This window comes from Etheostoma cragini, chromosome 1 (genome assembly GCF_013103735.1).
Source record: "Etheostoma cragini isolate CJK2018 chromosome 1, CSU_Ecrag_1.0, whole genome shotgun sequence".
In the NCBI taxonomy this organism is placed as follows: Eukaryota; Metazoa; Chordata; class Actinopteri; order Perciformes; family Percidae; genus Etheostoma; species Etheostoma cragini.
This window is the reverse complement of record NC_048407.1, coordinates 480,349-507,357: the sequence shown is the minus strand read 5'-3', so window position 1 is coordinate 507,357 and position 27,009 is coordinate 480,349. Positions and strand designations below refer to the sequence as shown.

General features: G+C 40.3%; 1 protein-coding gene across 6 annotated transcripts in view; it reads left to right on the top strand.

The window, feature by feature from the left end:
* The window catches only part of ntrk3b (neurotrophic tyrosine kinase, receptor, type 3b), a 166,515-nt gene that overhangs the window by 116,579 nt on the left and 22,927 nt on the right, over positions 1 to 27,009 (top strand). For all 6 annotated transcript variants that reach the window (XM_034873485.1, XM_034873500.1, XM_034873493.1 and 3 more), the window contains one exon: positions 15,762 to 15,950. In XM_034873485.1, the coding sequence (XP_034729376.1) occupies positions 15,762 to 15,950 (189 nt within the window). The remainder of the gene's footprint in view (positions 1 to 15,761; positions 15,951 to 27,009) is intronic.

Genomic DNA, 27,009 nt, shown 5'->3' with positions numbered 1-27,009 from the left:
ATTGGACAGATAGTCTAGCTAGCTGTCTGGATTCTCCCTGCAGAATAATAGATTTGTGCTAATTGACATACTAAAGTATGATGGGAAATATTACACCTGCTAAACATTAGCATGTTAGCATGATGACTTTAGCATTTAGTGCAATGCACCGCTGTGTCTAAATACAGCCTCATGAAACTGCTAGCATCGCTGTGGACTCTCCCTTTTGTTCAATGCTGCTGAGGGCCACATATACCAGATATTTTTAAATTCTGCTCGATGTGGCAATAAAGAATATTTAATTTGGGTGATTATAACTATAATTTTTTGTTTTTTTTATAGTGAAACCACAATGAAAACAACTTGTCTGTCCCCGAGTAGTATTTTTGTAGAAATGGGAGAATGATTCACTTTTTTCCCCAACATCCAAATATTCCCTGCCTTTACCCTTTCCGTTTGGGATGTAAACTGACAACCTTTCAGTATCCCACTTCCTTGTGTAACTTCAGGTTTCTGAGTTCCACAAAAAGATCTACAAGCCTGCAGGCGTGTGGGAACATATATGTTTAGATGACACAGATTAAAATTTGTTCTATTTCAGTTTTTGTCTTGAAGAGGCTTGTTACTTGAAGTCAAGGCCCCGCTGTCTCATTATGAGTGCTGTAATTGTTTGATTCAATGCTTTCCTGAAAAAGATTTGGTAATGGAACTAATCCAGTGTGAGCAGGAGGAAGCCTACTGGTCAATAGGACAATTTGCCTTTTGTAGAAACTATACCTCTCCTCTCCTCTCCTCCTTCCCTTCCTCTTCTTCTTGCGCCTTTCTTTAGGATTACAAACAGGAGGTGTATTCCCATTCCGTCAATCACAGCCACTCAGCCTCTATCAGTGTAAACAGAAGAGGGGAAACAGTGTCTCCTGTCTTAAAACTGCCTTTTGGTGTCTCTTTGATCGCAGGTGCTGGAATAGTAATTGCTATCGCTTATAAAACAAAATGACAACAGCTTTGCAATGCAAATACAAAAGAAAAGAGAGTAGTGGGGCTAGGGGTCTAGGAAGAAGGGTTTAAGTATTTTGCTTGGGATGTGTGGAGGTCCCGATCTAGCTGCTGGGATGTGTTAGATTGATATTAGGCGCTGATATTTATTCTCCAAATTTAAAGTGGAGCCAACTTTTAATAGAAGCTGCCTTTGCCTTTAATGTTATTCTGATGTCAATTTGTAGTTTATGGTGTAAGACTGAGTATAATTTGGCCGCAGGTTGCGGTGTGTGGGGAGGCAAGGCAGGGGCTAATAATGCACAACGTTTGATGAGAAATTCAATGCATTTTGGACAATGTCTTGATTATGGATTTACTTTCGTATATATGTTTACACCGAAAATTGAATAAAACTGAAAAAACAATAAAAACTCAAAATCAGTGATTGCAAAACCAATTAAAAAATCCTTGTCATACACATGGATGAAAACTGGTATACAGTAATAGTGTATACATACTATTGTATACACCTGTGTCTATATATATTCATAGTGTGGGATCCTCACACATACTGTATTTAACATAATGCATCTCACACATTCAAGCCTGAATGCTGAAATATCTATATCATAAGAAACCCTTCCAGTAGAGCAGAGGCAGAGAGCAGGCTCTACTGGGAGATGAAGTCTGGCCTCTCTGGCTTACATAAAGTGGTCACAGCCTAAGCAGTGATGGCTGGATGCTGATTATTCAAACAGCATACACAAAGAGAGAAATGAAGGGACTGGATGGCTCCTCTTCCCTCTTCAAAGCTGTGGAAGTGGATAAGCCGCTGGTGTTATTCCCAGACTCCCTCTGACATCTTCTGTTGATGTTTATTTAAATGACGCTCAGATCGGTGTGGAAATTGTCCTGTTGCGAATGCCCAGCAGGACACAAAACAGCTGGGCTCTGGAAGGGAAACAGAGTGTGAGAGAGAGAGAGAAATATTTCTGAAAGAACAGAAGAAGAAAAAGAAGATGGAAAGAAAACTTGAGGGTTTTATGTAAAGGAAGAGATTTGTGTGGAATGTATTTTGTGTAATGAGACGCCCCAATTCTGCTATTTGGAATGGCGTTACCTGAAGCTGGAAAATAAAAAGGTCTCCTTTGGCCTGTCCCCAATGGAGCCGGCTGTTTTCAGCTTACACTGTGCCCTGCCCTCCATTTTACAAAAACACTCGAGCTCTGTATTTTCCTAGATTCAGTCATTAGAAGAGGGTGTCATTTCACAGCTCCTGCTGGAAGATTGCTCTTTCTTCTTGGACATCCTGACACAGAGCGTTAATAACGTAGCTTTCCTTTCACAGCACTCCCAAACACAGCCATCAACCCCATTGGCCATCAACACAAATGTCCATCCGCTGAATAAGCTGCTGTTTTTGGCTGTATTTGTCAGCGTAACCAGTCGTATTGGGCTGTGTGTGGAAAGCGTATGACACCCATTTTGCTCTTACAACATGGGAACATTGTTTTCTCAGTGTGATGAGCATCATTTGACAGTCCCCTGCCTCAGCGTTCTCAGCATCCACACCCATTTACAGCCAGCTCATTCACTCTGTTGCCATTCGCTGATAGCAGCACTTTGAAGTGTTTGCTAAGAGAGGCCGGGGGGGATTAATTGGCTGCATTATTTGGCGTGCTTCTCTTCTTTCTTTGTGCCCCCCCCCCCCCCCCCCCCCCCCCCCCCCCCCCCCCGTCACAGTGAGATGGATTAGGCGACCCACATTTACTAGTTTTGCTCTTGTCCCCCCAACAACCTGATTCATTGCTACAAGTCTTCCTCATGTCGACTTTTGGAAGAAGAAGTCTTGTTTATCTCCACCAGCTGCTCTACAATGAGTTTTGGTTGTTTGATTTGTGTAAAAGAAAAACATACGATGAGATGTCTTCAAGCTCAGGTCCACAGTCCCCTGCCTTTCCCATGCCGTGGAAGTGTTCCCACGGACTACAGGGAAAGTTAAATTTAGCATCTTGACGCTGATTGACAGCCCGCTATGGGTAACGATGTGTTCCGTTTCACAACGTGCCGCCCAGAGCAGTCGCCCTCGGAGAAGTTTTGATATTTGTTTTGTTTGCCTATACGCTCTTGTACATCCAGTGTGACACCTCCCACAGTATGTTTGGGCTGGATGAAGCTTCCATGTGGAGAAAGACAGTCAAATCCGTCATTTTAAGGGCTTGATCAGCCCCAGAATGATGACATTTTCCTTCAATTCTTTGTTTTTTGTAAAGGAACCTTGCATTAAATGTAAATGCTTTGTAAACACTAATATATAACTAACCCTTTTCATGAAGTTACTATATTACATACAAACTATGCAGAGAGCATTGGCCAGCTTTGATGTAAACACATACAAATAGCACAGATTTACATACGTTGGACGTCAGGTGACGGAAAATCTAATCCTAATCTAATCTAATCCTAATCCTGACCTTTGGATGCTAATACAAACAAAAACAGACTAGCACAAAATGTACAACAAGCATGCATTTAATGTAGAATGTAGCCGTTGGATTTAATTTATTTTTGAACTATTTTCTAAAAAGAGAACAATACATGAATACTTAACTTACTTATATTAATTGCAGTTTGTCAGACATGCTATACCAGCAATGATGAATGGTTTACTCCCTATGGTCTGTGAAGACCCCTTTAACATCTTAGAAAGACATTACAAGGAAGTTTCTTAAGAACCATGCAGAGGTAATCTTAAATTTAGCAGCGATGTATATTATGTTCAAGGCCTCATGTGATTATGGAACGTTTACCCAGACCAAACGAATTCAATGACAAAGATTGGTCCTTTCTCTGGCCGAAGTAGCACAGCGATCTGGTTCAAAGGAAGTGAGGTTGATGTTAGAGCTAACCTTGGCTATGTGCCCTGCATGGCTGGCCCTGTAAGCCATCAGTCTAGTGGGAGTCTGACTAAAATATTAAAGAACCAGTCCGCTCGCCCGCTCTCCACCTCACCACAAAGCATGAGTGCATGGTGTAGTATATGTTATAGGTACAGTGTGTATGTAATGGATGGAGACCAAAGTGAAAGGCTATTCTCAATTTAGTTGACACTCATATCAGCATCAGTCCTTTGGCATATTTATCCATCCATCTATACATTCATTACATGCCGGTAGTACATTATATTTGTTGCTGATAGAAAATTTAGATTATAAATATTTCCTTTTATTTTGGAAGTGATGCCCTTGCAGCAAAAAAAAAAGATGGAAGTCACCTTGCCCAATTGTAAATCGCCTTCCAGCACACCAGACTTCATAAGCGCCAGCTCTGATTTTGATCATCCAGATACAGTACATGTATCTTGTATGTATTAGTTGATAGGCGGCCTGTAGAAAAGCAGCCAATACTTCATATCCACACATCCCAGGAACACCTCAGCATCCCTGAGAATTAAGCTCAAATTTCTACCCCTTGTGATTTAATTCCAATGCCAACATTCAGTGCCATCGCCAGAAGTATTGTGTCCTTTATGTTACGAGGCAAAAAGTGATTTTGTGATTGTGTGAAGGTTAATTTTTGTTAATGTATATTGGTTAGATGTGTAAGTTAGCATGACACACATTCACATTCAAACACAAACGCATACATTTCCTCCTTCTTCTCAGTGGTGGGAGAAGTAAAAGTGCCACACTGTAGAAATGATATATGTGTGTCAGCTAATCTGTCTCTAATTGAATTAATTTTAAAAAAGTGTTTCAAGCATCAAAATTACAATTTAACATTTGCATTGTCCAAATTGGGACGTGGGGAGGAATCTGGAGGAAGCGGGTTAAACCCACGTCGACACACGGAGACACTCCACACAGCGACAGGAGTGGAGGGTGGTGTGACCCTGACCTCGTTGCTGCGAGGCCACAGTGTTAACCACTGAGCCACGGTGCGGCCCTAAAGACTTCTGATAACGGACTTTGCTGCATTTCTTCACGCCTCCTCCACATGCAGCGAATTGGGTGCTGCTATAACCTGGATCACATCTATCCAGCGGGGGGCAGCCTTCTTTGCAGGACAAGCAAGGAGCTTGTTGATGTGGGCTTGCAGACTGGACAATGGCTACATCCACAACTGGATCCTGTATGGAACAATATTACGGACTCCAGCAGGTCCTGCCGCTGAACTTCTTCTGAAGACCTTTCAGCATGTCTTTGCACACTTTCTTGGTGCACTTCACGTCCGGGCAGAAGCCTTCCGTGATGGTGAGTCCCTCCATGGTCTGGTGTACCAGTCTCCTAATGGTGGAGACCCACTCGTGACCCACCAGACCAAACAGACAGGCATACTTGTCTACTGGCAATGGGAAAGGAGTCTATCAGCTAATTTAAAGAAGGTTTACCGCTGAAAAAATAAATAAAATGGAATTAACTTCCTAAATCTTCAAAGTTAATTTATGTAAATAATATAGTGGAGAAAAAGATAATTCAAGACAATATTTTCTTCTAGAATCGAAGTATAAAGTAACATACAATAGAAATTGCTGAAATTTGCACCTAAGTACAGTACTTGAGTAAATGTAGTTTGTGTCTTTCCACTACACCCTTCTCCCCCCTCCCCCTCCAAGGCTTACCAATCTGTTTGGTAGAGAACCCTCCAATGGAGGGAGCCGGTGTCAAAAGAACGGAGACAGCAACCAAACCCCCGGGCCTAGTGACCACTAGGGAAAGAGGGATACAATAGAGAGAGAGATGAAGTAAATGATAGGAGTACTTCTTAAACTGCTTTTAGATTATGATGAAACAGCAGTTCAGCTCGAATAAAACATGCTGATAGAAGGATTTAGGTTTAGAACAATTGCAGTTTTTGTCGTTCTGGAGGCATTTTATTTATTTTATGATTGCTATTTCAACTCACTTTGGCAAAATGTTCAACATCGTGATAACAAAGTCTATTCAAAGGACATCAAGTAATCAAGGAGAGAAAAAAAAGGAAAGAGTGTGCATGAGAAGGAGGAAAAGGGGTGCTACTGAAGAAAAAAAGGAGAACAAGGACACCTCAATGATTGATTGAAATCCCATAGTGGGTCAGTGATTTGATTTTGTGTGTGTGCGTGTGTGTGTAACTGAGACTGAATAAATGCTAAGAAAATGGGACCTGAATGCACCCAAGTGCAGAAAACGTCGTTAACAATGACCTTAATGGGCTTCTTCCAATTTATTCCAGGCCCTCACAGAGTGCTTTCCTCTGTTACCTTAACTAGCTGGGGAAACCTCTGATTAAAAATAATCAGCTTTTCTCTGGTGTATTCTAAACTGCCATTTCCTCATTCACTTCAGCATTACAAGAGTGTAATCCTACTCTCCTGGGGAGGTGGCGTTTTAGCCACACTAGCAGGATTGCTAGCAGGATTGCTGCAGCATGTCAGTTGGTCGGCCCACCGCTTTGGTCCACACTTAAACATCTTAACAACAACGGAAGGATTGACATAACTTGTTGTACTTATGTTTGTTGTTCCCAAATGATGAATCCTAAAGACTCTAGTGATTCCATGATGTTTCCTGTAGCGCCATAATGAGGTTGGCCACTGTTCCTCACCTCCAATCAGATATTTGCAGACAAATGGTTTGGGCCCTTTGATATTCAGTTACCTTTAAGGTACACGGCTACATCACATTCCATGCTCATGGGAGCACAATGAAGTAGCTGTCTAGCTACTTATGAATATGTACAGTATACACGGGTACTCATTCAGGTGCAATGCTGCCTTTGAATTTAACTTGATTATTTATATATATATATATATATATATTTGTTAAGTAAACCTTTCCAAACGTTCACCAAATTTTACTTGAATTGATCAAATAGAGATATCTTAGCTCTGACTAATAATTTATCTTTCAGCTAATCCCCCCCCCTAAAACATTTGTTTCATCCCAGTAGAATGGTGGGACACATTAGCATTCAGTAGCTTTACTCGTAGCACTGATGTGCACAATCATCAAGCCATTTCTGTGGGCTGCTGAGGCTGAATGGGGCCCTCCTCTGTGATTTACATGCAAACTCTACCAGATGCTCGACGCTGGGGAATCGTTTCAAATTCTAATGCCATGACAAGAAATATAGCCTTCGAGTGTGTGGTTGCCGCTGTGCATATGTTTGTACTGTGTGTGTGTGTGTGTGTGTGTGTGTGTGTTTGTATGTGTATGCACTGTTAGCCACAGTGCTGAGTTTATAACGCAAACTAGTTTCCGTAACAATGCCACCACAAGCTTTTCATTTGTCCCTTTCTGATTACATTTCTGTAAGTGAAAAATGAAACCCCCAACAGAGTGGAGTCATTTATGCCACCGAATATATTCTCAGATTGCTGTACACCCGGTTTAAGTAAGGATCCTGAATCTGTCGTAGTCATAAATCAAGGAACAGACCCATGACAGCTAGGCATTTCCCATAGTTTTTCCTTTCCATACTTGTGTAAAATGATTTTGTCGGTCTTCAGGGAGCTTACATACAGAATAATGTGTTGTCAAAGATGTAAAAGCTGATAGGGCACAGTAAGAACAGAGACATAATAACAATCTCACTGTTTTGCTTTATTATCATTGGGAGCATCAAGATCCCATATATATACAGCGACACCAACTGTAATGGGCTCAGTGCTGTGTCATTGCCGATACTGTTCGGCCCGGTGTAGGCTCTTCATTTTTTAGAGGACGTAAAATACAAAGTGGTTTCAGATGCAATGACTGATAGGTGTACAGCACATTTTGAAACATATGTTTTTTTCTGTCTCAACTCGGGTGTCCTTCCCCGCAGTGTTCAATGTTGTTTATACCGCAATAAAGAGGGAGCACATTGAGCTGTGCGGGGCGACTGTAAATTGTCAATAACTTCCATTGCAGAGGACTATAAATATCAGCTGTCCAAGTGCCCAATATTTGCCACAATTGATCACCTTGAACTGGAGAGGCTGACAACAGGCAGTTGTACAGAGCCGACATTTTAGATATGGCTATCACATGTTGACCGTGCTCGTCTGTGAGTGGTTGAGACCATTTGTCTTAAGAGCTGTAGATGTCTTCACCAGTGCAGTGCAGAGAGCTATGCACACAACCTTGAGGCTTCTTACAACAGTAGTGCCATTTGGAAATAATTGAGCTTTTGATACCACGAATGCTACACTCGCTGTTTGTTGTTGCACCTTTCCTGCTATAAAGCGAACAGGCGCAACATCATAATCGTTCAAGATTTTGGACTATATTTGAATCAACCATTCTTGGAAACGATCTTGTTAGGAAGTGTAGTGTTTGGATGGCAGGTGTTAAGATATTCCATAACATACATGCTGGTTTTAATAACAGCGATATATCAGTGATCAAAACTGTTGTACAGTCACGGCCCTGAATGAGAAAATATCATCCCAGATTGTTTCAGGAAAAAAAAAAAAAAAAGCTATAAGCCCTGTAACAGTTGTTTCATCTTGTGTTTCCTTCTTCACAAGCATGATGTTTGCTTTGATTTTCTTACACTTCCCACATTTGGACTTAATTTGTTTCACATCCATCGTTAACTATGAGCCTGGCCTTGCCTCGGTAAGTTATCCTTCCTGTGTTCTCTTATTCATTTTACATGTCCTCAAGCTAATCCCACTCCTAATTAATTACCTTTGAAAGGAATCTGTGCGATAATTACCACAAGAAGGTGGGACGGAAGCAATCACACTCTGCACAATTCATTCCCCATCACAGGGAAAACCCTACAGAGTCAGCCGCTGGCTTTCTTGAAAATTTAAAAATGTAATTATTTATTTTTTGTCATGACAATCACCTTCAACGGCTGCTTCAGAAGTCAAGACATAAAAACTTTCAGATGGGTCCACAGACAAACAGCCCAGCTGAGTTTTTGGTCTGGTGTGGCATTATGTAAAAATAATGATTCTAATAAAAACAATGAGAGCTGTAATAAATAAACAGAAAGAAGCCAGAGGCTGTTGTGGAAAACAGCTCCCACAGCAGAGAACAAGGAAAAAACATATGCGGTACGGACATCATAATAACATCTAATATGACTAAGGAGGAGAATAGAGCATAAATAAGGACACACAGCGTCATTGATGCATGGAAGCACCTAATCCCAGACCCGGCCATGTGATCCAGAGACGCAGCAGCAGTTTTAAAAGCACGGGCACAAGCAGTCTAACAAATAACAGAAATGCTATGTATTGTAATGCTCCGTATTGTTACTAACCCTAATTAAAAAATGACTTGATATTACTATGGATATAGTACATTTACTGTCTTGTCTGATGTTCAACTCTGGCGTCTTGTTAGGAGAAAATAGTTATAATTAGGAGGATAGCCAGAAAGATAAAGCCAACAATTCTTTTATTCAGCCCAGAGCGGTGTCTACCGATATTATTCAACTACATACAACCTCAGCTACCTTTAATGATGAGATATATGCGGCAGTTTCCACAGTATATTTGGCCTGAAAGGCGAAAGCCAGGGCAAATTAAAGCCCACAATGTAAAAAGCTTAGTTTTTTACCTGGGGGCCTTGCCTTAGGCGTACTTCCTGCGTGACACAGGAAGTCCACAGACACACGTTCTCTTCGGCTGGCGTTCAGTGGTTTCCTCTTTTTTTGGATAAGTCAGCAAAACTGCAACCTAAAAAGCTTTTTATTTAGCTAATCTTAGCCTTATCCCCTAGTTCCTGTATTCTGATGTCAATGTAGGATAGTATTGTCTAGCCCTTAAGGGAAACTTTAAACTCAGCATGTACATAGGTGTGAGACCTATACAAAACCTTGAAGAGTATATATGTATGAATGCCTTTATACTTGCAGGTATCAACAAAACTGATCTCATATTGTCTGCCTGTATATTATTCAGTCTAGTTTGCCTACTTTACAAGCTTTAGAAATGAAACTAACTCAGTCCAATTTCTCATTTTAAACAAACCTGAAATAATTCAGGACTTGTGTTTTTATATGAACTGCATGGTCACACGGGGGTCCGTTTCAGGAAGCAGGCTTAGTAAAAACTCTCAATTAGTCAACGTTGAGAAAGGGAGCCTGTTTCAGAAATTGAAGTAACTTAAGCTCAGAGTCAGTTACTATGGTAACTCCAGCCCGTTTTAGAAAGAGAGGTAACTTAGGATCCGAATCAGTTGCTATGGTAACTGAGCTTTTGTAGATAACCTGGTCAGGGGCAGGTTTTCTTCTCTCAGTCTGCTCCCTCTGACTCATCGCTCTCTCTCTCTTTCCTCCTTCATTCATTCATTCATTCATTCAGTTTGTTTTGGGCATGACTATAAAACATGTTGGTTTATTAACTGTGTGACTATGAAACGTTTTATTCTCTAACATGACTCTTCCTGGAGTTGACGATCCCGTTAATGAAGAAGCAGTATTTCTTCTCAGGGAGTTAAACATACGTCAGGAGATGATACTGAAGCCCCAACTATAGATTTAATTTCAGAATTTTAATTTCAGTTAACCACCTATTTGAGCGGTATCATGTTTCACTGATCATGTTTATCAGTTATGTATCCTACATAACCTTATCTGTCCTCATATCACTAACGTCCCTCATCGTGTTCTTCCCAATCAATCAGTTATGTAGCCCACATAACCTAAAATATGTTAATACATAACTTAATATATATGTTCAAACTCGCCTTATATGCTTATGAGTATTTCCGCCGACCAGTTTGTTTTTTGGTTGTTACCATGGTGAATCATAGTACAATGGCTCCATTTATGCTGCCTTTTTATTGCTTAACTCTGAGTTAACCCACTCCAAGTTGATTGAGCCACTCTAATCAGCTGTTCTGGAACTGAAAACTCAGTTTCCACCTCAGGGTAAACCTACTCAGAGATCAGGGTTAGATTGCGAGTTTGTTAAACCTCCGTCCTGAAACGGAAGCGTGCACTGCTGTTTTAGCGAGTCCCTCCACCCAGACAGTAACAACTGAAGGCAACTCAAATACCTAACAACATTGGTATCGACTCAGATCTTGTGTAATCTTGAATATGGTTGCAGAGAACAAAGTAAAAACATAAGGGACGGGCGCAAATATAGGAGTTGGACATGCCCCCTATCCCAGCTGTAATCCCAACGAGTCATTTTGTGTGCGTCCTCCCGGTTACTTTAGAGAGGGAATGAGAGGGCCAATCAGATTGTGTTGTCTAAACGAAAAGAAGCTATGTATGTTTTGTAGCTATTCAGAAGGAGAAATACATGATTTATACAGTGTTGTATAATCTCTGGCATTTACCATTATCAGCCGCAGGATTAATGGTGTGTCTGGGGGTTACTGTGACAAGTCATGGCACACGCGCACACACACACACACACACACACACACACCCCGATGACAACTTACAGCACGCTAAATGTGATTGGATGAGGTCCCATGAAGCCACAAGGGTGCTTCTTATCCAATATTAGCTAAAGGTATGAATATATATATATATATATATATATATACTAATCTGCAAATAAATAAACTGCGTAGTCATGATTTCACTTGCAGGTTTTTCTTTTTTTTAGAATTCTTAAAAAGGTTAGTGTGATTATGCTTACAACGGGACAACGCCTGGAGATATAAGTCGGCTTGTGTCTGGAAGGTGGCCAGTTCAAAGGTCCGCATGCTCTTTTAATTCATCACTGCGGCCTGGTCAACAGACGGAGCCGCCGGCCCAGCACTTTGACAACACATTAATGAACGAGTCCATTTTAAAACCCAGGAGGGGAAGGCGCTGCTATATCTGCTCCTGCAGGGTAAATTAGATTGACTTCTAAACTCTGAGAAACAGATGATGCAAATGTCACACTTGATCAATGGATTTGGCTGAATTAGCTAATGCACCTGCAAACCACACCTTACATTCACATAAAGCATTTGTTGCACTGCCATGAGGCAGAACGTCAAGCAAAAGAACTTTGAGTAATGCAGACTGGAGTGACACTTCTCTTTAAAAATGGTGCAGGAATTTCATCTGGAGAAACATATTTGCCACGGAAAAAGTAAAAGGATGTTTGCTGGAGAAAAGTGTAGAAGGATGTGAGATAGGAGATTAAACTAACCTTCAAACAACGGTAGCCACTGTGATCTCAGACTCTTCCAGAAGGAATCCCTGTTGTCTGTTACTATGAACTTGTTATATTAATTATGATTGATTGTTTGCCGGTGGTAGCGTGTCCTTTGATGATCAATGGTACTCTTGCCAACTTGTGTGTGAGATGCAGCTCTGAATGAGGCTGAGGTGGCAACCAGCCAGTTATTTAGATATTTTCTATAGATTACCACATCCCATTCTCAAAGGATTTGAGAATGCTTGCTTTGCTTAATGTGCTTGCTGTGAGTTAGATTAGCAGATAAACAGGTGGAAATATTATCAACGGGTGCTAAATTCTAGTACTCCAGAATGTCTTGTAGATGAGTGGGTAGATTCATAAACAGAATTCTATGTCCTTAGGTAATGTTGAAGAATAGAAACATTGTGAATAACATGAGTACTATTGATGGACAATGTGCTAGATTTCTTTGGTTATTAAAACTTGAAATATATCAAACGTTTAAAAAAGCATGACTGGGTGCTTAGAATCTAAGATACACAGACAATCAAAGTCCTTTTTAGGCAACTGTCTTAAACTTTTAACAACCCACCTGCTTTTTGTTTACGGGTCCAACAAACCTGCATTTAGTTTCACTGTTTCACTGAGTTTTCCAGTCTTTTAGGAGCAATAAATCACAGGCAGTCATGGTCTAAAGTCATTTTACTATAATATAGCAGAAGTTATGAGTAGTTAGTCTGATGATGAACTGTTTACCTTCATATTTTTGACCACAATAATTGAAGTGTAATTACGTCAACTTGCACATTATTACATGGTATTGATCCACTCATCTAAATATGCTTTAGAGCTTGAAAATGTAGAATTTTAGATGAATAGACACAAATGGTAAATGTGAACATATTTGTCATCACACCTCACATCATAGGACTGTAGTCATGTGAGGAATAGAGCGGTTAGAGGCTAAAAACCATCCAAAGTCTCTTAGTCAATGTCTGAATTAGACAAGTCATAGTGCATGTCTGAATTTACCTACAGCATGAACCATATTAGAATTTAAAAAAAAAAAAGTTGTGAAGGATTGAGAGATGAAAAGAATGGAAAATAGGCGAAAGTTGGCTCATTCCATTTTCCAGTTCTCTCGAATAAATCCAAGTTGGTTTAATAGAGAGGAACTTTACTCACAGATAGACGTTTCGGGGAATATGTCCACTTCCTGTTCCAATTCCATTCTCTGCACAGGCAACGTCTCAGAAGATAAAAAAAACATTCGGCCTTTTCATCACTCAGGTAACATAAATTCAATTTTTTTTGGATGGTCAAAAGTCAAGAAGTCCAATTTCCCTTTCACTCCTCAGAAAACCTTCATCTCCCAAAGAATCAAGTTGGCGGTTTTTGAGTGCAGCAGTTTGGAGGGAGGCCAGGCGTACCCTGGGGCCTCATCCATCTAACACTGGGCTCTGACCAGATGGCTTTTCATTCCAATTCATATTGTATTAAAATGCTGAGCATAATAGGATGCTTTTTGAGGCATTCTTTCTCATTTTTTTGAAGATTTCTACACTTTATCATAATTCTCTATGTAATGGTTTTATTTCAAGTGTAGTGATGTTTGAAGCTTTATGCTGCACATATATCAGAGATGTAGGGCTGTAGCGTGCCTCGTGGCCCCGCTGGTTGGCTGGGTATTCGCCCGGTGAAGACCTGCGCTCTGCTGTGCACATCTCTCCAATAAAGAGGGTGCTCAGCTATGAAAACCCAAGAGCCAATGTTGTAAAAAAAATCTACGCTCACACGTGTCACTCCTTCACACCACGGCTCACATCTATCATTGGATATGACTGTGTCTTGATTAATATTTACTGTGTTGTCAAGGTGAGCAAGAGACTCAACTTTGGAGGTAAACAGATTGCCTGTCACAGCACCATGGAATCAGCTACTGTTTGCTATTGAATTTATTTCCACTTACTGTTTCCTCCCTCCTCTCTGAAGATTGCAATTGTCAGAGGTGTGTGTTGCCTTGGACACCGCAGTGACAGAACAGGAAGCAGGATCACATTGGCTCAGAGTCAATCATGTCAGGGATCGTTTTTTGAATTTTGTTTAAAGAAAGGATGTTATGGGTAGTTGGCAGGAATACGTTTTATGCCACCATGAATTCAACCAGCAGATAACTGGCAGATAATGCTTTAAACATATGTAAATATTTTGATTTGGTAATTCATTTTGTAGATTAAAACATTAAAGAGTGGATGAAGAGAATCAATGGATACATTTGGGCTGCAACTAACGATTGTGTTTATTACTGAATAATCTGCAAATCATTTTTTTCTGATTAATCAATTAATCATTTTGTCTAAAAATATCTTTTTATGTTTTTATCAGACTTACAGACCCAAAAAGTTGACAAGCTGGAACCAGAGAAAATCTGGCAAATGAATTCTCTGTCAAGTTGAATCGTTTTAGTCTTGTTATTTGCATTAGGTCCTTTTGATCCAGATGGTCTGTAATACATGAATGCATTTTCAGAATGTCATTCATATTAAATAATGGCTAGATCTAGGTAGAAAGATGAAGTCATTTTTCACCCTGACCACCTTACACATTTGCAGCACTGCAACTGTCACTGTTAACTCTTTTTCTCTGGCCTGTGGTGCAGAGCTGAAACCCCCCCCCCTTCACTTTGGGTACAAGGTACCCAAATGTCACATGTTTAAGCTGCTCTCCTCCAGACATGTTTTAAAGGACACCTAGAATGCGTCTCCTTATTTTCTGTCAAAGATATAATGTTACATTGTTCATATTACATGGGACCCAAGCTTTAGATAAAAAGGTAAACATATGTAAAATGAATTCCTTTTAGCAAAAACCTCACCTTGACACTGTGAAAAGTGTCACAGTGTCACTTTTCCCTGAAAAGTCCACCTCACACACCTTATGTCTAGCTGCATACTCAACCCCTACTGTATGCTCACCAAAACGTCTGATATCCTACGCAATTCGGAGACCGGCAGCTGGTCACATGACGCCAGCTACAAGCTCCATGACGCCGAGCAGTAGTTTCTGGTTGTGTAAGCATCTACAGGGCTTTGTGACACTGGCTACACACATCCCTTGTATCAGTGCTAGTTGATGGTTCAGTTACCCAAGAATAGATGATGTTGAGCTGGGGACAGAGCACCACCAGCTGCCGTATGTTTTGGCTTACAAAGTTTAGAATAGGCACCGAAACAACTAGTTAAGATTAGGAAAATTATTGTGGTTTAAGGAACACGCATTTCCTGGGTGAAAGGCTTTACTTTTCTCCGGGAAGCAGACTCCGCTCTCAGGCCTGTATGCCCCCCCCCCTCACCCTGACAATCTCCCTTTGTGGCCATCCGCATTCTTACACAGCGTCACTGTAGTGAATACAGCGGAAAAAAAGTGGAATGCTTACAATTTAGAGTGCTTAACTTTTTGTAGGTTTCTGAATGAATGCTTCCTAAGAACAGGCTGGAAGTAACAATGAGCCCATTTCATAATTTTAATGTACGTGGAGGGGGACTTAATGTATGACTTGCATGTATGATCTGTCAGGCAACAACTTCTTTTTCCAGTCAGTATGTATGTAATTAGGTTTCCACATACAGCATAACATTGACACTGAACAACCGTATCGTAACAGTCCAACAAACTTAATATCATCATTTGGACTTCGAACTGATAGCTCGTCCTTCTTATGTTCTTCTTCCAGGTCCTGTAGCTGTGATCAGTGGTGAGGAAGACTCTGCCAGCCCTCTTCATCATGTCAACCATGGGATTATTACCCCATGTACTCTGGATGCGGGTCCTGATGCGGTTGTCATAGGGATGACTCGTATTCCTGTGGTGGAGAATCCTCAGTACTTCAGGCATGGACACAATTGCAACAAGCCAACCACCCGTAAGTCCCTGGAAAGTTTCTGCTTGTTAGCGCTTCTCTGTCACAATGCTGCGTGGTGACCATTGTTCCACATTGTATGGAGATACAAAGCAACCATTGAACTACATTTGTTCAAGCCTGAGGCTAAGTATACTAAAACTTTATGGAACTTAGGGAACACAAGCTCCCATTGAAAGTTATTTACCTATTTACTGTTTAGTAAAACTGTTCACAGAGCCAGGTATCAAACATCACATATTTATGAGACTCATTCCAACTGTTGCATCTTGATTGTAATTTGTTGTACATCTTTACCATGAGAAAAGCGGCTGGGCCCTCAGGGCATTAGTATAATTTAGTGTTGTCTATAGATTCAGTGTGATCATATTGTGTTAGCATCTGCTGGCTCACTTCCAGACTCTTCATATAAGATCTGTTCCGACAAGAGCAGCCTTCTTTATACTAGCTACCGGTGTTCAGACAGCCCCCCCCTCCACCTCATTTACTCTTCCTTGGGGACTCATGTTGCAGGTTGGGAAAAGACATGACCACTTTAAGGCCTAATTACTCACAATTACATCAACTGCTCAAGAGAATCAGCAGAAAACAACTGTGCCAGCAGCCAGCAACAGCCTGGCGCCTGCTGCTTCCCTTCCCCACCATACCAGTCAAACCAACTGGATTTAAACATGAAAATACTCTCCACCTGTCTGAAACCTTTCAGCTGGGATCTGCAAAGATTACGTCTTTGCTCGCTTGGCTCAAAATGGCCGTCGATCAAGCTAAAAGAAGTTGACATGAGTTTTGGGCCAATGAGAAGGAAGGAAATCCCATTTAGAAGTGATAAATAAATGACGGGTCTTATGTTTTATGAATTGCATTAATTGTTAATGGGCAGCCGGTGACTGATTTATAACGGCTCATGCCTTGCACAGGAGATCTGATTGCAAGCTAATGAATAAATGACAGTGGGCTCAAATGAAACTTTCTCCCATTACCATGTGCCTGGAATGGAAATTCAGACCATGGCTGGGCCCGATTGCAGCTTTGACGTGGGCTTTACAGAATGTTCTCCCTCTCTGAATGCTGCATACCTTGTCTTATTTTTAGATTTAATTTTATGTGGGTGCATTAAAAAAAGGAAATGAACCCTGAATTCACCTCAAGGTCAAAATGGCCACTGCTTTCTGCCAGCGGCTGGAAAAAACAAAATGGCTCCGAACGGCTTTTGCCTCTGACGATCATTCACTGAATATGAATGTACTTTACCCTCAGGACACCCTCATACACACACACACACACACACACACACACACACACAGGTGTATACACATGCTGGGGAAAGGAAATGTCTCTGTGTATCCATGTGTAAATCTACAGTATGTGTGTAGGCGTATGACTGAATGAATCTGTGCATGTGGATGTAAACATACCGTTGGTGTGGTTTGTAGGTAGAATGAATTTGCCAATATCTCTCCTATCGCTGTGGTTTGATAAGTGTCTTCATTTAGCGGTCTCTTGGGTCCCCAGTGGGCTGCTGGCCTTGCTCAGCCTGACTGTCCTGCAGCTTCAGTCCGCTTACATCCAGTATGGCAGCTTTATTGATGCTCGGCCACCAATCCATAATATATTCATTCATTTACTTGAAAGCCTCCTATCCAGGAGAATAGTTTGCTGCCAGTGTGTCTCACACAGACACACACACACTCACACACACAGTCCAGCAGTAGGCACACATACATTTAAACAGACTCACCCTTTTCCATACCTGTGATGGTCAGTCCCAGTCTGCTTCCACTACCACTCTGATGCACGGTGTATAGTGTTGGGTGCTGTGCATTTTGAAACCAGCTCCACCAATAACTGTGAGAGGAGGAGGAGGCTGGCTTGTGATGGGAAAGTGCCTGCTGCAGAGCTCACACCAGTGATTCCGGTGTGCCTTACCACATGTATTATTTATGAATATTTCATCTTCAAGTCAATACTATATACAATATATATCTCCATAAATTGTACCATAAGTTTAATAGTTCTAATTACAAAAAACAGAGTTGGAGAGAGGAATCTCAAGTATCTCAGCTGTCAGGCTGTGACACATACAAAGAGAACAAAAAAACATAAAAAAACTAATATTAAATTATGCTTGCCCTCTAGTTGAAACGGCAACCTGGACACATTCAGTTGTGAACAAACTTGAGATATTAGGGGCATTACCAGAGAAGTGTTAGCACAGTTTTCACTGTGATGCCAATTTAAAAACATGAAGTGCTGTCATTCAGTTGGTTCGTCTTCTGGATGAACCGGTGGCCTCGGCTTTGGTTGCGGTAAACAGGCAAGCCGTGACTGATTACAATATTCGTTGAGATCAGCTCTTTTTCTTTTTTTCACTGGGGCTGAACAAGACCAATCCAGGGGAAATATAGCCGCATTAGGGAGATAAAGGCAGAAAAGGCAAAGGACAATTCTTTAGCCTAATGACAGATCCATATCTAGCCTGATTCGCTGTCTCCCAGCAAGTGGCTTTGTTTTATCATTCAGCTTGCTATTTTAATTACGGATTTGTCACATCCCGCTGGCCAAAATTAGACAATAGCTTTTGATGTTGGAGTATAGAGTGTAGCCTTTCATTATATCCATGTTATTAGGGATGTCACACATGGGAATAGCTCGGACTTACCACCACTCTGTCCCCTCTGGTTTTGGTGTAACAGGGACATAATTATGCTCAAGGTGATGTTTTTGAAGATTAAAATGTTTCCAGCAGAGACAAGGAGTGACTAATTTGGTCGCCTTAAAGCTCAGCAAATGAATTGAAATGTAGAGCAGAATGATGGAAAGGCAGTTATCATGCTCCAAAGCTATGATTTCATGAATTATAGTTAGAAAAAGAAAAGCCCCACAGCCCTACCAGTAGTGAATTCAAACAATTTACTTTAATTAGTTACCCAAGAAGTCCAAGATGAGTTTCAGCTTAGCCCAGAACGGCGCAAACTAGAACCTTCTTGGTAGAAAGAGCCACCAGGTACAATCCAATGAAAACCAAAACCACATTAAGATTAATCAAAGATCCCATACTCAGACAAACTTCCAGACACAGTCCAAAGTAGAAATGCAACTGCCCATTTCCAGTCCATGTACAGTATAACGACACAGACTGAGCAGTAAGCAATGAAAATGAAATAAATTAAAGAGTAAATTAAAAGTGTTTGCTTCAGCAGACATGTTTAATTGGTTTTCAAACCTTTTGGAATCTAAAGTCGTGGCGAAATGCTAAAAAACAGCTTAGAGTCAATTAAAATACCAAAAACCTTCTGGAAATGTCTTGGCTCTTACCACTGTAAGCCAAGACAAACATGTAACTTGATTACAAATATAATACAAATTTTCTGAGAACATGTGGTGTGTACATAAAGACCAAAATGCTGCCAATTAAAGTAAGCTGTATCCCTAAAAGCCCTGTATCCCTCATGAGTGCTGACAGGTCAGCACTAATATAATTACTTAATTCCTTGCACAGAGCAGCTGTAGAATAAAACAAACTTACATAAATGTACTTTTCAGCCTTTATAGATAGAGTTTTACACTGTTTCTGTGGGGACTAACAGCTCCTCTAAGATGTCAAATATAACTACTTTGTGTTGATAGTCACTTTTAAAGAACCTCCCCTGAGCAGCAAGTGTAAGTACTTAGTGCTTAAGTGTACCTAATGCTTAAACTTTAATCCAGCAATAACACTGAGGTTGAGCTTCGGGAGAAGCCATTGTCAAAAGGAAATCAATACACAATTTCATCTCTATGTTTACACATTGTAGAATGGAGCCACCAAGTGTTGAATATTAATTAGATGAGTAAGGCATTATGAAATAACCATTCAATTAAATTGTGTGAACTTATTTAAATAAATCAATATTTTCAAAGGTCAACCCATGAATGTTACTTTCTTGAATGGTTCTTTCAACCAATCACATGCTCCCTGGCCCTCCTAAGCAAGCTCAACAACTGCTACCACATTTAGCCAGTTAGTTAGCATAAACAATAAACTAGTCTCGGGTTACCAGGCCCTCTTCCAAAGCGCGCTGAAGGAGAGTCTGGCTACTCCACATAGCATTCCTGGATGGGAGGAAATCATGCTTGGGTTTTATGGGCTTTCTTTAAACCAGTTACAATCATCATGGGTGGTGCTAAACTCCGCACAGAGCCGCTGCAAAATAATTGTGTGAGAGAAAACTCAGATTGGACAGAGCAATCCTGGAAACTAGAAATCACCTTGGGCCTTGTGCTGTAAATGTATTGAAAACATTGGGACTCCATATTGTTGGATGCAGTCTTCTGTATGTTTTATGAAATGCTGCTAGAGCAGTAGCTTAGTACATGGGCTTGGTCTGGTCTTAGATTCAGGGAATTTTGACATAATAAATGTGAACAGGATGATTTTATGGAAAATGCTTTTGTTGTTATACTGTTAGTGTAGCTAAGCTACAGTAGGTATAGGTGGTTACCACACACGAGCCACAGTGTTCATTAAGGCCAGGCAGCAGAAACCCAGGTCGGCAGTCAGCCAGCCGCGGCAGGTTAGGAAGAGCTACCCACTGAGAGTCAACTCTAAGTGCTGGTTGTTCATGTCACAGTCGCACAACGATGCCAGCAGACACACAGCTCCTGTGCTGCAGTGAATTTAATGGCGGAGAGCTTTTTGTAAGCTATTAGCTGCTGCACGAGTACCCCTCACCTAACTATTAGCTCCCCGTGGTGCTTGTTGTGTAGGCAAGCTAAAGTATGGGTCTATTGCAGTGATCTCAGTGAAATGTCTTTCCTTTGTAAGTCACAGTGACTATAAAACCTCAGAGGATAATCCTTATAAATATATAATTTTTTGACAAATAATTGCTCTTATGATTGTAGCATGAAGCAGACATGATTTGAGTATTTAATATGTTTTGACTTTAAATCTTAATGTTAAAGGGGGATGGCCTAATGTGGCAGCGTCTTGTTTTGTCCCTACAAATAATTAAGTGAGTGAATTATCACAATTTCTGATAAGTAACTGTGTGTGATAAGTAAATGTAGAGCTGATGCAGGAAATTAGCTTTTAAGAGGACGTCCTCAGCATTTCTGGTTGAGCTGCTGCATCTCAGTGTTAAAGCATCCACCATGCAAAAGACATGTTGTCAATGACCAGAAGGCACGCATCGATCGACTCACCGCACACAATCAGGAAAGCTGTCAGGCAGAAAAATACTCACACACACACCTGTGAGGAAGAAACACACACATGAATGCACAAAGTTGGCAGGTAGATGGAGAAAAAGACACCTTCAAAGACACATGCATGCAGGCACGTACGTGCACACACACACACACACACACACAGACACACAGACACACACACACACACATGCTGAAACTGGGGAAATTTGGCAGGTAATTGTGGTCAAATGCAGACACACACACACAGACACACACACACAGACACACACACACACACACACACACATGCTGAAACTGGGGAAAGTTGGCAGGTAATTGTGGTCAAATGCAGACACACACACACACACACACACACACACACACATACACACAATGACAAATTACACATATGTGCCTTCCAAACAGCCTGACCGGACTAGCTGAGTAAAATTCTGTTCTGCTTAGTCTCTCGGCTTCCAGGGAGAATGTTTGCTTGTGTCGAGGCCTCAGGTGAGCCAGGACAAATGACTGATGCTGAGCTGGGGGATGGAGATTTAATCTCAGGGCTCTTCAGCATGGGCAAATAGGCTGCAGAATACAGGCTGAGTCCACCTGCAGAGGAAACTGAAGGTTAGAGTAACTTGTTCTCTCCACTTCAGACAGGCATGCTCCATAATAGCTGCTTCATTCTCATCATTGGTAAGGAACGAGATGGTCAGTGGCATTTTAGCGTATGAACATAATAAACCTAGATGGGATATTTACATCCAGGAAATAAGAAAGAGAAGCCAACTGGTACAAATGGAGAGTTAAACAGGCTTACAATGCTGCTGACCAAGTACTGGACACAGTGGTGTCCTCTGGAGATCTCCACATTTACATCCTACATTTCATCAGTGTGCTGCAGACATTATTTAACAATATATTACAAGGCAATAACCTGGAATCTGTTCAACCCACCACCATGCTGTGATGAGAATATTCTGGTTACATACAAGTATTAAATATTAGTATAGTCCAAAGAAGTTAAACAAGTTTGTTTTGCTTGCAAGAGTGGGGGAAGAAATAATGGGATCAGTCACTCAGGATTAAAAAAATGTAATCTTGTATTGAAGAAAAACTGTGTAAAACTGCTTTTACACATAAAAGGTGTCTGACAAGTCTTAGAGAGTGCTAACTTTGTGATTGCTGTACAGCAGAGTTAAAGAAAGTACATTCTCCTTGATAATGAAATGGAAAATAAGTTTTTCCTCATGCATTAGATGCCATAAGGTAAATATTCTGCATTGGTAACCTCACTAGTTGTACCTACCTGCAGTGGAAGAATTGAGCTAAATGCATCTAGTGAAATAGAGCTGTTCTGTTGAGTACAGCCCCCTCTGACACATTCAAGCAGCCGATGCAAATGAAGAAGTGTTTAAGTCTCATAACATTAGTTTGCAAATGTTACGAAACCTCTAAGAATAGATATGTATAGAGATAGCAACCAAGGCAGCATTACTTGAAAGTTTGTGATTTTAAGTCAACAATTTCTTGAATTTCTTCAATTGGTCAGGACACAGAGAAAGCGCAAGAGATGAATTAAAGTTAATTTCTGGGATCAGATGTTTTTTTTCTTTAACTGACGACAGCACGACCCAGGAGTCTGTGTTTGGTCAGTGACCATCTCTTCAAACCCGACTAGCTACAGTGTTTTAATTGATAAACTATATTTTAATAGCATTTCAATGACTATATTTTTCAACATGTGACAGAATTCACAATATCTCCAAGTCATATTTCTTGGCAAAAACAGCTAAACTGTAAATGATCATAAATAACAGTGAGATGCCAGCGCAGTAACGGCAGCGTGTTATACATGTCATACCCGGATTGGTCTAACGTAAAGCTCTCAGTGCGATCACCATGTACTGATGGTGGGTTCATACTTACTCTTACAGTATAACAATATGTCCCTGTGATGTTGTGTATTGTCGGAGGCAATGCCTGTCAATGTACAGCCTGCTTAATGGATTCTCAAATACCTATTTACATGGGTTTGAAAAGTTTCCAAATCTAGTGACAAAGTTGCCAAAGTGTTGAGATGAAACGTGACTCCGGGGTTCTGTTACCGGATGAAGAGTCTACATAGCTTGTGAAGCTAGGTTTCAGTCTCAAATGAGACTGAAACACTTCTTCATTTGCATTGGCTAATTGAATGTGTCACAGGGGGCTGTAATCAACAGAACAGTTCTATTTTCTCCACTGCAGAAGTGGTGGTACAATTAGGGAGGTTATTGATGCAGAATATTTATCTTATTGCATTTGATGCATGAGTGAAAAGTGATTTTCATTTTCTTAATCCAGGAGAACGTACATTCTTTAATTCTAGTGTACTCACACAGTTAGCACTCTCCAAGTCCTCCTTGTCAACCACCTTGTATGTGTAAAAGCAGTTTTACATGTTTTTTTTATTCAATACAAGATAACATTTTCTTAAAGAGATGACACCGGTGTTCTGTTACTGGGTGAAGGGTCCACAAGCCTGTCAAGCTAGCAGTCGAGTTCTCATCAGTTATTCTACTCAGTTGCAGTTCATTCTTTACACATTTTGACACTACATTTTGGTTTTTTGACCAAATGGTAATAACAGATCACAGTTTGTAACTTCTTTTTTTTGTCAAACATTTCATGGAGTAAAAGTGCAGAGTTACTTCCTCTAGCAGCCGGTGAGGGTAGACTATGTGATTAGTTGGCAAACATGTCAGACAGAAGAGGAAATAGTTCAAGTAGTGAAGAAGGTTTTCCAATGGGTGTGCTTCTTTTGACTTATTTACCATAATAACAAATATAAAAGTGAAGATATTGTAATAAAAGTGATGAGATATGATTAAAATTGATACTGTGAGATAAAAGAAAAGAACATTCTATACAATCACGTCACCTCACTGCAAAGGAAAAGTAAAAGTAAAAAAAACATTCAAATACTAACTTCTAAGGAAAAGTTCAAAAAATCATTCTATTCATTTCTGGCATTGTGGGGTTAAAACAGTTTCTGAGCCTCTACCTGCTGACAGATGAAAACCTTCAATGTTTTTGACATTTCAACAACTATTCCATCCAGACCAGCTTAATGTTGAGTAGAACAAGAGTATAAACTTCAATACCTGGATTGTCAGCATGACAGGCAAGTGATAGTAAGGCCAACAGTGATCCGTGAACGATCATGAATGATGGAGGGGTGCACGGAATGGAATTAAAGTAAAAGATTATTGATATTTCTTAAAGAAAGTACATTAGTGAAGAAGTAGAGATAGGATTCAGTGAGGGATAGATGTGAAGTGGAAACTCTTGAGACTTGTGAAAACTGTTTCTTTATCACCTAAGAAAGTGTAAGAGACATTTGGCCTTCAAATCCAGTCGCATTTTGAATTAAAATGTATGTGTATCGACAGGTTTTTTCCAGCTCTTGGAAAGCTGATTTTCAGAGGATGAAGCTTTGACAGCAGCGCTGAGAGGGTCCCTGGTGGGGCTCTCACCCGGCACACTGGCTGCCAGTTTCTGCAGACACTTGCATTGTGATCTACTTTAGAACTGGGACACGTTTTCATATTACCACTGATTTCAGAAAGGTGTAAGATACTGTCTGACGGAAACACCAGGAGCAGGTGACATTTTTTATCAATCACCTTCTCAATAGAAGACCAAATGGTCTGGTGAATCTGGAGAAATGACATGAAAGAAGAATAAACTCCGAGGAATGGTCCGACCGAACTAGTAGTCTGTCTATGTATAAGAAACTATTTTAGAGATTACACCACTTGGTGAACTCCTTTTGGGTAAAGCTCCAGCACTGCAAATGAATGGAGCCATGCCTCCCATTTATTATCTCTAGCAGCAAATCCTAAAGCGGTTGTTTAACAGGATCATATCTAAGATATAGTAACTTTTTACTACATTTATTTAAACCAATTCCCCCAAACAGCGGTTGTCCAATTATTGCTTAGTAATTGCATAACTGGCAATGCAGCTTGTTAGCTTGCTTTTCTCCGCATTTTGAAGCGCGGTGCATGGGGCTGTATCAAGAGTTACTTCTGTCTATAGAAAGAGTTGGATAGTGTTTTACCCTCTCCAAAACCAAGAAAAGGAGCAAAGTTTAAGGAATTGATACATGTTGTGTTTGTCGTCTCTATCATAAGCTGTGAATTTTAGAATGCCTGGCTAACTGGCTTAGGCTACTACGTGCAGTAGAAACCCTACCCAACGTTACTTCCAAGGCCAGCAGCAATTCCTTCTACAGTTTGTTGGGTTACTAAAAAAAGAGCCCTAGCACATTCACTCTGTAGGCCTAGCCTTTCCCGGGAATATCCGCCTTTTTGTCTATTTATTTTAGCATGATATCTTGTATGTTTCATATGCATATTCAAGACCCTTCATAGGTCTCTTGTTACAAAACAATGACAAGACAACAAGACAACGATTTTTAGTTGCCTAAGGGCCTGTTTTCAAAAAAAGGTTTTTCTCTGTCAGAAAATGTAAAAGGCCGGGATGCATGTAGGTAGGGCTGCACGATTCTAGCCACAATAATAATAATTATAAATATTAATTATTTTTATTTTATCAATATTGAGATCACGATTAATTATCACAATTATGTATTGAACAAATTGTATTTTCACATAGGCTATTTATAACTTCTTTCACATCCATGTTGTGCAACATTTCTGCTAATATACAAAACTGTGCATCACGGTGCATGATGTAACTGTGAAAGGCTTGAGGCGCCCCCTCCCCCATCTCCACGTTAGATGATGCATGACTGAGAGCATGCAAGAAGGGCTCCTGCTTTAGGTAGGGTCAGTGAATGCAGCAGCACTGCCATATGAAACTGGTGTTTTGCATAAGGAACTTAACTCTGTGATAGTTTAGATACATTAAAGTAGCATTTAGATGTGGTATCATAGAGGCTAGCCCAAAGTCAGTTGACTAAAAGACAGTTAAAAAGACAGAAAAATTAAACAGTAGCCTACGGTGTCATGGGTGATTTACAATACATATGACAGTGATTGAAATGTTGAAGACTGTCATACCTGTTCAGGCAACTGGTAAGTAGTTTACATCGTATAAATCACATTCTAAAACATCTGATTTTACTTTTTTTTTATATAAATGAATGCACACATGTTTATTTTGTACAATCCTTTTTTTTGTTAATTGAGATCATGTGACTGCCCTTGGGCTTATTGGAGCTGTCATCAGAATTTAACAGCTGCACTGTAACGACTCGCCAAGTAGAAAAATTTGATTCACATCCAAACAATTAAAAAAGGTGAGCTGTCCCACCACCAGAAAAACGTGTTTGAGTGTGAAATGAAGAAGCTAAGCAGCTTAATGAACAATATTTAACAGGGTTGATTACACAGTTTACAATGCAATCAACACTCCCCAGCAACATTCAGTGTCTGTCCGATCTGCTCGCACCAATGGGCTATATAACATAAATAACATGACTTTTTAAATGCTGGCATTCCCCTTTATGTACTGTATAAGCATTTATGGTTTATCAAATATGGACAGTGATTGCTTGCAACCGTTAGAATTTCCAAAGTTCTACATTTAACTAAATTTCTAAATCATAATTTGAAAAGAGGCATTTTTCCAGCGCATTCATCATCATTTGGAGCAATAAACAGACAGTTTTTAATGTACAGCCAATCATAATCAAGTATTCACCCAGACTATGGTAGAAGTATAAATATATGTGTGTTTATGTGTACACTATTATGAAAGCACTTCCATTTTAATGGTTAACCTACAAGCTGTCGTGTTTTATTTGATCAAAAAGCAGGAAGGCAGCTCCCTGACACCCCTACTTAACCGTTTAAATGACGTCAAAGCGTGGTTAGCCCAAAAT